Source organism: Gigantopelta aegis, chromosome 5 (genome assembly GCF_016097555.1).
Source record: "Gigantopelta aegis isolate Gae_Host chromosome 5, Gae_host_genome, whole genome shotgun sequence".
Taxonomy (NCBI): domain Eukaryota; kingdom Metazoa; phylum Mollusca; class Gastropoda; order Neomphalida; family Peltospiridae; genus Gigantopelta; species Gigantopelta aegis.
Window position 1 is genome coordinate 14441351 of NC_054703.1, and position 11568 is coordinate 14452918.

The following is an 11568-nucleotide window of genomic DNA, read 5'->3' on the forward strand; positions in this document are numbered from 1 at the left end:
TCATACCGTATACTAATATAATAATGCATATTAAAACATTATTATTTTAATGTATATATTTAAAAAAAACACAAAAAAAAACATGAACAAAAAACAAAAACAAACGAAAAGGCTGTGGTATGGGCTATCCTGTCTGTGGGAAGTTGCATAAAAAAGATCCCGTACTACTGATGGGAAAATGTAGACACTTTCCTCTTTCTAAATCTACATGTCAAAATTATCTAATGTATTACACCCCATAGCCAATGGTTAATAAATCAATGTGTTCTAGTCGTGTCGTTAACACACACACACACACACACACACACACACACACACACACACGCACACACACACACACGCACACACACACGCACACACACACATACACACACACACACGCACACACACATACACACACACATACACGCACACACACACACACACACAATCACATACACACATACACGCACACACATACACGCACACACACACACACACTTGCGCACACACACACACACACACATGTCAAAATTATCTAATGTTTTACACCCCATAGCCAATGGTTAATAAAACAATGTGTTTTAGTCGTATCGTTAACACACACACACACACACGCACACACACACACACACACACACCATGTACACACACACACACCACGCGCGCACACACACACGCACACACACACAAGCACATACACACACGCGCACACACACGCAAACACACACACACACATACACACACATACACACACACGCACACACATACACACACACGCGCACACATACACACACGCACACACATACACACACACACACACACACACACACACACACACCATGTACACACATACACACACACCACGTGCACACACACACACACACACATACACACACTCACATATATACACGCACACACACAGACACACACACTTCCACATACACGCACACACACACACACACACACACTCACACAAACACATATACACACACACTCACACAAACACATACACACACATACACTCACACTCACACAAACGCATATACACACACACACTCACACAAACACATATACACACACACACTCACACAAACACATATACACACACACACACACACTCTCGCCTCAACACACAATGGAATTAAACGTGTATGTTGTAAGTCTGCAACTAACAAAACACTGTTAAAGAAATATTCCTGAGTTTGCTGCATTGTAAGATGTTTCCGACTAATAAAATATTTCTACGATTAAACTTACATATTAAATATATTTTCTTGTTTAGAATATCAGTGGCTGTATATTCAATGTGTTTCTGGTCATCTTAATATTTGTAAGAAGCCCAAACTGGATTTTGTTATCAAAATATTTCGTAGGTACGAAAAAACTATATTTTAGGATATAACATGAAATGTTACCTAGTACAAATATTAGAACGATCAGAAACACGTTTAATATACAGCCACTAGTATTTTATGCAGAAAAATATATTTGATATGTAATTACAATCGTTAAAAAGTCTCTGTTAGTCAGTGACACTTAAAAATTGCAGCAAACTCAGGAATGTGCCTTTAATATTAATAACATACGACTTTATTACTTTTGTGGGGCGTAGCCCAGTGATGAAGCGTTCGCTTGATGCGCGGTCGGTCTAGGATCGATCCCCGTCGATGAAAGCTTTGGGCTATTTCTCGTTCCAGCCAGTACCCCGAAGATGGTGTAACAAAGGCCATGGTGTGTACTATCCTCTCTGTGGGATGGTGCATATAAAAGATCCCTTGCTGCTAATCGAAAAGAGTAGCCCATGAAGTGGCGACAGCGGGTTTCCTTTCTCAATACCTGTGTGGTCCTTAACCATATGTCTGACGCCATATAACTGTAAATAAAATGTGTTGAGTGCGTCTTAAATAAAACATTCCCTTCTTCTTCCTTATTACAATTGTAGGTGTCTTTGCATTTGGTCTTATTAAAAGATGTTCTAAATCATTATGGCCATGCAAGAGTGCTGATTTTATTTCTAGTCGTCTCATGTCTGTAAAACTAAGACCGCTCTTTTGTAAAACACTTTCAGATGGCTGGTTAGCTTCGTCTTGCGGGGGCGAGACGTACCCCAGTGGTAAAGCGCTCGCTTGATGCGCGATCGGTTTGGGATCGATCCCCGTCAGTATGCCCATTGGGCTATTTCTCGTTCTAGCCAGTGTACCACGACTGATTCATCAAAGGCCGTGGTATGTACTATCCTGTCTGTGGGATGCTGCATATAAAAAAAATCCCTTGCTGCTAATCGAAAAGAGTAGCCCATGAAGTGGCGACAGCGGGATTCCTCCCTCAGTGTCTGTGTGGTTCTTAACCATATGTCCGACGCCATATAACATTAAATAAAATGCGTTGAGTACGTCGTTATATAAACCATTTCCTTTCTTCTTTCGTCTTGCACACACTATTTGAATATATACGGTAACAACAAAATACAATCATAGTATTATTCTGTTCAGAAGAGAAATAGGATGTCATCAATCTTAGATACGTCGACATTTTATGGCAAGTCGTAATATATAAATGAACCAAACTTGAAATATTAAGAGTTCAAGGTGGAATTTAACACTAAAGAAGCTGACGATAGAAGCAGACGTCAATTCCAGAATAGCCAAACGACATGTCGGCAAACTTGTACAAAGTTGGACTCGCGGTGTATTTGGTGGCAGCGATTCTGTGTGTAGGAAACGGTAAGAAGCGTCCGTATGTATGTATGTGTGTATGTGCGTATGTGTGTATGCATGTATGTGTGTGTATGTGTGTGTGTGTGTATGTGTGTGTGTGTATGTATGTATGTATGTATGTATGTATACGTATGTGTGTTTATGTATGTATGTATGTATGTCTGTATGTATGTATACGTATGTGTGTTTATGTATGTATGTATGTATGTATGTATGTATACGTATGTGTGTTTATGTATGTATGTATGTATGTATGTATGTATGTATACGTATGTGTGTTTATGTATGTATGTATGTATGTATGTATACGTATGTGTGTTTATGTATGTATGTATGTATGTATGTATACGTATGTGTGTTTATGTATGTATGTATGTATGTATGTATGTATGTATACGTATGTGTGTTTATGTATGTATGTATGTATGTATGTATGTATACGTATGTGTGTTTATGTATGTATGTATGTATGTATGTATGTATGTATGTATACGTATGTGTGTGTATGTGTGTGTGTGTATGTGTGTGTGTTTATGTATGTATGTGTGTTTATGTATGTATGTATGAATGTATGAATGCCCGATTGTTTCAAACAAATGTTCAATAACGCTTGTTGTGGATACGTCTGATTTAGGCCAGACATCGCACCTGTAACAAGATGGGGGTGGGGTAATTTTTTTTTTTTAAATGGTGTCTATAAAAAAAATACAATTAGAAATAAAAAAAAAAAAAAAAAAAAGAATAAAAAAGGCTATCTGCAAATTACAATAAAGTCTAACTAGAAATAAAAATAAATAAATAATAATAATAATTAACAAAAATTGGAGATTTTACTTAATGCCAAATATATTATATAATTTATGTGCTTCGAGCCAAACCGTTGAAGGAAAATGTGACGCAGTGTTGACGGTTGTCTAATAATAAATATTGTATTTAATACTCTTATAAATTTAAATAATTTTAAAACAAAAATATCAGAATCCTAAGCGCTCGTTTGATAAAAGTAGCCAAAGTCCTAATTAATTAAATATCGCAAAACTGAAATATCGCATTGAAATAGAAGCTGAGATTTGCAAAACTATGTGATGTTGATTAAAAGAGTTTAAGAGAGCCTTGTGAAATTAGGCGTCAAACTTTAATTTGTGTTCGTTAATATGAATGGAAAAAAAGAGAGAAAGACATGTTTTATTTAACGACACACTCAACACATTTTATTGACGATTATATGGCGTTAGACATATGGTTAAGGACCACACAGATATTGAGAGAGGAAACCCGCTGTCGCCACTTCATGGGCTACTCATTCCGATTAGCAGCAAGGGATCTTTTATATTCGCCATCCCACAGACAGGGTAATACATACCACGACCTTTGATATACCAGTCGTGGTGCACTGTCTGGAAAGAGAAATAGCCCAATGGGCCCACCGACAGGGATCGATCCCACAGCGACCACACATCGAGCGAACGCTGTACCTTTAGTATGAATGGTGACTAAAATGACCTTGTTCTAACTAGGAAAGGAATAAATAACGCTAATAACATTTTGCATGTACATGTAATAACTTCAGCAATTAAAAAAAAGTTATTTTAACTAAATATATTAGATAGATTCATTACTCTTTGTATTAAAGAAGCAGAATTATTTCCCCCCTCTAACTCCAAAAGAAAGTCAAATGTTTTTCTTCAGTGGGCAAAATGATGGTTTCAGAACCGGCCTCCGTGGTGTCGTGGTTAAGCCATCGGACATAAGACTGACAGGTACAGGGTTCGCAGCTCGGTACCGGCTCCCACCCAGAGCGAGTTTTAACAACTCAATGGGTAGCCGTAAGACCACTACACCCTCTTCTCTCTCTCACTAACTAACCAACTAACAACTAACCCACTGTCCTTGACAGACATCCCAGATAGCTGAGGTTTGTTCCCACGACAGCATGCTTGAACCTTAATTGGATATAAGCACGAAAATAATTGAAATGAAATGATGGCTTCAGTGTTTTAGCATTTGAAATGGTGTGAACCTGGAAATACTATGCTAACCTGCTGTTAAGGTTCAAACAAAGGAACACACCTCAGCTATCTGTCCAGGACAGTGGGTTAGTTGTTAGTTGTTAGTTGGTTAATGGTTAATGAGAGAGAAAAGTGTGTAGTGGCTTTACACCTACCCATTGAGCCCTTAAGAACTCGCTCTGGGTTGGAGCCGGTACCGGGCTGCGAACCCTGTACCTCTAAGCCTGTAGTCCGATGGATTAACCACTGCGCCACCGAGGCCGGTTAACCTGCTGTCACGGCTGTATGAAAACATCAAATACGAACATCACAGAAAACCCACAGAAGGCGTGTTGTTTCACTAGACAAACGACGGACTTGGAGATGACAGTCACCCCTACTGCTTTGATTAAAATAATGAAAGAATCAGATAGAGCATTTTAGTTCAGATACACTTGCAACCTTTCTAAACTTACTATCATATGCAACATTTTTTTTATCGTAAAGTATCCCCTTTCTTTGTTATGCTGATAATTGTCCTTCTTAGATTATACTTCCGTGCATAGGCGTACGGGGTGTGTGTGTGTGTGTGTGTGTGTGGGGGGGGGGGGGGGGGTGGGGTTGCAAGCTGATTTTTGTCCGAATTAAACGAAAATGCCCGAATCTGCATAACAACTTTCATTCATATTAGCATTACTACCAAACAGGTATATAAGGTTGCAAATGAAATACTCCGCATTTTTACATGGATTAAAAAAAAGAAAGAAGTGTTTTATTTAACGACGCACTCAACACATTTTATTTACGGTTATATGGCGTCAGACATATGGTTAAGGACCACACAGATTTTTTTAGAGGAAACCCGCTGTCGCCACATAGGCTACTCTTTTTACGACAGGCAGCAAGGGATCTTTTATTTGCGCTTCCCACAGGCAGGATAACACAAACCATGGCCTTTGTTGAACCAGTTATGGATCACTGGTCGGTGCAAGTGGTTTACACCTACCCATTGAGCCTTGCGGAGCACTCACTCAGGGTTTGGAGTCGGTATCTGGATTAAAAATTCCATGCCTCGACTGGGATCCGAACCCAGTACCTACCAGCCTGTAGACCGATGGCCTGCCACGACGCCACCGAGGCCGGTTTTTGCATGGATTAAAACTAATTTTGAGGATAGATTGATGGAGACACATGGCACGATAGTCTCAGATTAGCACATTTGCCCGAATATCTGTATAATGTTTGCCCAAATTTGAGTTTTTTGTCCAGCATTAAGAGGCAGTTGCCTCTCCCCTCTGCCCCCTGTCTTGTACGCTTGTTATTCCGTGTCATGATTATACCTCCGAATCTTGTTTTTTGTTTCAAGAACTTGTCTTAGATGGACTGCAGATCCGAATACATTTTATTTCTGTGATGGTAGAGGTGATTTGGGTGTGATAAATAATAGCTGGAATTACAGTCAGGCCTTTAATAATAATAATAATAATAATAATAATAATAATAATAATAATAATAATAAAAAACACAATAATAAATAATAACTAAAAAACCCCCCCAAAAACCCCCATAAATAAATAAATAAATCCCCCCTCCCAATTTAAAAAAAAAAAATCCATTTTTTATAATTCTAAAAACGCACGTTCGTCTTAGATATAATGATTATCGAGACAAGCTCTAGTTATATTTAAACAATATTTCCGTGTTGAAACATCGCATAGCTTCTGTCTGTTATAACTTTATCCAAATGTGTGTTGTAGGTATGCACAGTAACTAAACTTCCTGCCCATTTTCACGTGCTGAAACTAAGGACTGCGCCTTTAAAAATACCCTACCCATAGGTAAGTTTCTCGGCCAATCGTAACACTTTCTGTTTTACCATTTTTAGTGGAATCCGTATCCTGCTGGCCCGGTGCCGTGGCTTCCTGGATGAACGGGATTCGAACCCACACATGCTGTGAGTATTTTTCATCTCTACTTATCTTATTTTACGTAAGTTATATTATTACTAGATGCAACCCATCCTAAGCATGGTAACGTTTAAATGTAGTGTGCACGTGGTGGCCTGACACAAGACTTTCCGCCCTAAAATAGCTCTAGTGGTGTCACCAAACAAAACAGACTTTAAACTTCTCACCCCCCAAATATGATCGCCGATAGCCAGCCTTCATTAGCGGAGGCGATGCACACGGTTATCTTGTATATAGCCACTTTTGTGTTAAGTATCAAAGACGGCGGCTTCCATTACTTTTGTTTTTATGAAATTCATCTTTGTACATGTTTAGCGCGAGCACAAAAACGATCCTTGCGAAGTGTGGCATCTGGTAAGAACGAAGAAGGCGGTCGGCAGTGCAGATGAAAAGTGGAGTAGCGGTCAGAACGATGGGAAACTGTTAAAACGGTCTTGCGTGTTATATTATAGATACTTTAACACATCAAATTTCCTCAAATATGTGTACAGTTAATAGATATCATAGCATGTTTTGGGACACGGGCGGAGTGATAGGTATATCAAAGTAATAATTAAAAAACAAAACAAAAACAAAAACTGTTTTAATTGTGTCTACTTATTTCACTTTCAGATCAGCACCCCCCTTGTCCTAGAGTTCACTGTATTATTAACCCGTGTCAAGTACAGCCTTCTTGTTTATCTCGACCCGGAACCAAATGCATGTAAGTATTAAAATGGTGTTTTCCAAAATGGCGGACATTACACTATTATTTTTTTCTTATTTCAATTTATTGTTTTTCTATTACAATATGAATTGAGTAAAAACAAAAACATAATAAAAAATGTGTTTTAGAAAGGAGAACCGCTATATTGCTTCATTAGTAGAAAGGAATCTTTTATATGCACTTTCGACACAGACAGGATAGCACATACCACGGCCTTTGCTATACCAGTCGTGGTGCACTAGTTGGACAGGAATTACAAAATACAATACAGTACAGTACAGTACAGTACAGTACAATATAATCTTTATTGCAAGCATTGTATGAGTACACTGGTTAAGGGGACAGATTCCCATTTACTAAAAGAAAGAGAAAGCAAAAATATGAACCAGTTATAAGAAGAGTAAACAGTCCACAGACGTGATTCGATCCTATGACGCAAACACCTCTGGCAAGCGCTCCACCAACTGAGCTTGATCACGCCCCTTATATTATTTATCAAATGCTGCGCACGTTTTGAGCTACGGCTGTTTGACGTTTAATATATAGTTATTCTCTCTCTCTCTCTCTCTCTCTCTTCTCTCTCTCTCTCTCTCTCTCTCTCTCTCTCTCTCCTCTCTCTCTCTTCTCCATCTCTCTCTTCTCTCGTCCCTCTCTCTCTCTCCCTCTCTCTCTCTCTCTCTCTCTCTCTCTCCCTCTTCTCTCTCTCTCTCCCTCTCCTACTCTCTCCTCCCTCCCTCCCCCCCCTCTCTCTCTTCTCTCTCTCTCTCTCTCTCTCTCTCTCTCTCTCTCTCTCTCTCTCTCTCTCTCTCTCTCTCTCTCTATCTCTCCGTCATCTCTCTTCTCCATCTCTCTCTCCGCACGCTCCTCCCCTCTCCGTTTGTCCCTTCTCTCTCTCTCTCTCTCTCTCTCTCTCCCTCTCTCCCCTCCACTCCCTCTCCTCTCTTTCGCTCTTCCTCTCTCTCTCTGTCTCTCTCTCTCTCTCTGCCTCTCTCTCTCTCACCTTGTTTCTCTCTCTTCTCCTCGTCTCTCTCTCTCCCCCTCCTTTCTCTCTCGTTCTCTTCTCTCTCCTTAATATATATATATATATATTGAAATATATATATATTATATATTATATATTAGATCTATATATTACATAATAATAAATATTAAAAAATGTGACCCAAAAAGGTACAAAAACACTTTTATTTCGTTCCAGACCTAACTACTGCGGAGGATGTTTTGCGATGTTTTTCTACGTTCATCCTAACATAGACGGATACGTGTGTCCACTTTGAAAAAACACATGGTAAGCTAATAATTTTCTATTATTTATATTCATCCTGCAATCACTATATATATATATATATATAAGTATGTATGTATGTATTGATGTATGTATGTATGTATGCATTGATGTATGAATATCTATTGTAGGTTGACTATTAGGTTGACATTTATATATTGACTATATATTAACGCACTGGCGCAGGGGATAATTAAATCCTTTCTGGCCTTACAAATTGTCCTGTGCCGTTGCTGGGACCCGAACCTATTGCACCGAATCACCCGCAACTTTGCAGAATTGCCATGATACCTGTTGAGCTATTGAGGCATCCATGCATGTATGTATGTATGTATTGTCAAGTTATCTTGACTTGATAAATTTCTTGATAAATTGATTTATTTTCTGTCACTGAACTAAAATATACCTTTTTGCGACGGAATTACTTTAACGGTATTACACTAGTTATTATCAAAGCCACAGTTTCAAAAAACTAAATAAACCCCCCCACCGAACCTGATGGTTTTCGATTCATCCAATTAAAACACCGCTGGTGTACATTTGACACCAGCTTTAAAGAGACATATCCTAGTTTTTAAAAACGCACGTTCGTCTAATGAGACAAGCTCTAGTTATTTTTGACGGTATTTTCCTGTTTAATTTTATTTTCAACATATTTCGTGCTTATATTAAATTAAGGTTCAAGCACGCTGTCCTGTTACACACCTCAGCTATCTGGACTGTCTGTCCAGAACAGTGGATTAGTTGTTAGTTGGTTAGTAGTTAGTGAGAGAGAAGAGGGTGTAGCGGCCTTACACCTACCCACTGAGCCCTTAAGAACTCGCTCTGGGTTGGAGCCGGCACCGAGCTGCGAACCCTGTACCTACCAGCCTGTAGTCCGATGGCTTAACCACTGCGCCACCGAGGCCGGTTTTCCCTGTTTAAACATCACGTGACTTTAGCTTCTCACTGTTATAACGATATCGAAATGTGTGTTGCAGGTTTGTAGATTAACTAAACCTAGTGTCCATTTTTTTTTGTACGAGCTGAAACTAGGGTGTGCGCCTTTAACAAGCCAAATGGATATATGACCTGTCTGGCTTCAGAACTAGTAATGGAGATTCCCCATTCTCTTGTTTTTGTTTTCAGACCAATTGTACTTACAAATAACACAAGTACTAGTATACTATCTTACACCTTTGAAACAGCAATCAGCCATCATTGGGATAGAAACTATTCTTTCGGTTACTTCACCCTCCCTCTCCAGTTGTATGTCCCCTGTCATGATTCTTCTTCATCGTATTTTTTACTCTTCTTCTTCTTAAAAAAGAACAGTGTTGTTCTTACTACATTAGACACCCACTTAAGGCAGTTGATTTTATAAACCCAAGGACATTTGGGTGTTGATAGACAAACGTTTCCTTCATGTCCCTTTTTTCCATTTCCCTCTTTCCTTTTTTTCCCCTCTCCAATGTATGCTCATGACCCTCACATCAGTAAAAAAAAATATTTGGATATGCTTGTGCAATGTATGACACCAAATGTAATGAATACAACTACCATATATATTGTATATTGTTTATATACATTCCATACAGTCAAACTTCGATATCTCCATCTTCTATCTCTCAAAAACCTTGATCTCTCGATCCGAGTTGCTGTACAAACCAGTAATAACGGCCTCCGAAAACTCAGACTTCAAAACTCGATAAACTCTATCGACCTAATTCTTTGGTCCCGTCATAAAGATTTAATAGAGTATACACCTCTAAAACTCGACGCGTGTGGATTGATCAAACTGTCGTTCCCGATAGTATTTTAAATAATTTGAAATATCATAATAAATGTTTTAATAAAGGTGGTAATAAAAGTTTAAAAAAAGAAGAGGAGATTCCTCAGTCATTCCCAATAAGATGTGGGTCGGTGGGGGCAGTTACAGTCTTAGAAAAATAGGAAACAGTGTCATTTTTAGCTTACAAGTGCCCCCTTTTCTCTTTCTAGAAAGACTGAGGAAAAAATAACAACATTATTTTGATTAGGCGCGTGTGCAGAGAGCGGGGTTTTGGGGTTCGAAACCACCCTTCTCAAAGCGGTGTTTTTTTCGTTTTAAAAAAAATAAAACATTTTTCGAGAACATTACGAGAACATCCTAAACACTGCACTCATCGCAGCTAGTCCCCCTCACCCGACTCCTGCAATACATAGTATCCTGCATACGCGTACCTGTTGATGCTTTTGCTTTATATTGTCAGTCAAATTATGAATTGAAATACTATTTTTGTGTTTTTATATATTTCGTTGATGACGTGTATTATGATCTAAAAGAGATTCAATTTGTGTTGTTCAGGCATTATTATTGTTAAAAGACGAGTTTTTGTTTGTTTATTTAGGTTTTGTTTGTTTATTTAGGTTTAGTTTGTTTGTTTGTTTGGTATTCCGACTTCAGTGTTGACAAGTATAATCACTATGTTCAGTACAATGTTTAAATACATTGTTCGTATTGTTTACAGGTAAATATTTACATTTACCATAATTTGACACCTACTAGCCGATGTATTTGTCGTGCTGGGGTGTCGTTAAACATTCATTCATTCATTCATTCCCAGGGGCGGGACGTAGCCCAGTGGTACAGCGCTCGCTTGATGCGCGGTCGGTCTGGGATCGATCCCCATCGGTGGGCCCATTAGGCTCCACAACTTGTGTAACAAAGGCTGTGGTATGTACTATCCTGTCTGTGGGATGGTGCATATAAACGATACCTTGCTGCTAATCGAAAAGAGTAGCCCATGAAGTGGCGACAGCGGGTTTCCTCTCTCAATATCTGTGTGGTCTTTAACCATATGTCTGACGCCATATGACCGTAAATAAAATGTGTTGAGTACGCGTTAAATAAAACATTTCCTTCCTTACCTTTATTTATTTATTTACAGGTAATTGATCACAT

At 38.8% G+C, this 11568-nt stretch overlaps 1 protein-coding gene across 1 annotated transcript in view; it reads left to right on the forward strand.

Moving 5' to 3' along the window:
* The first annotated feature begins 2570 nt into the window (after positions 1–2570).
* Positions 2571–11568, forward strand: part of LOC121372876 — a 9264-nt gene continuing 266 nt past the window's right edge. Inside the window, exons 1-5 of the mRNA XM_041499320.1 lie at positions 2571–2705; positions 6573–6641; positions 7267–7357; positions 8559–8648; positions 11555–11568. The exon at positions 11555–11568 is cut by the window's right edge and continues 266 nt beyond it. Coding sequence (XP_041355254.1) covers positions 2636–2705; positions 6573–6641; positions 7267–7357; positions 8559–8637 — 309 coding nt within the window. The 5' untranslated portion in view covers positions 2571–2635 and the 3' untranslated portion in view covers positions 8638–8648; positions 11555–11568. The remainder of the gene's footprint in view (positions 2706–6572; positions 6642–7266; positions 7358–8558; positions 8649–11554) is intronic.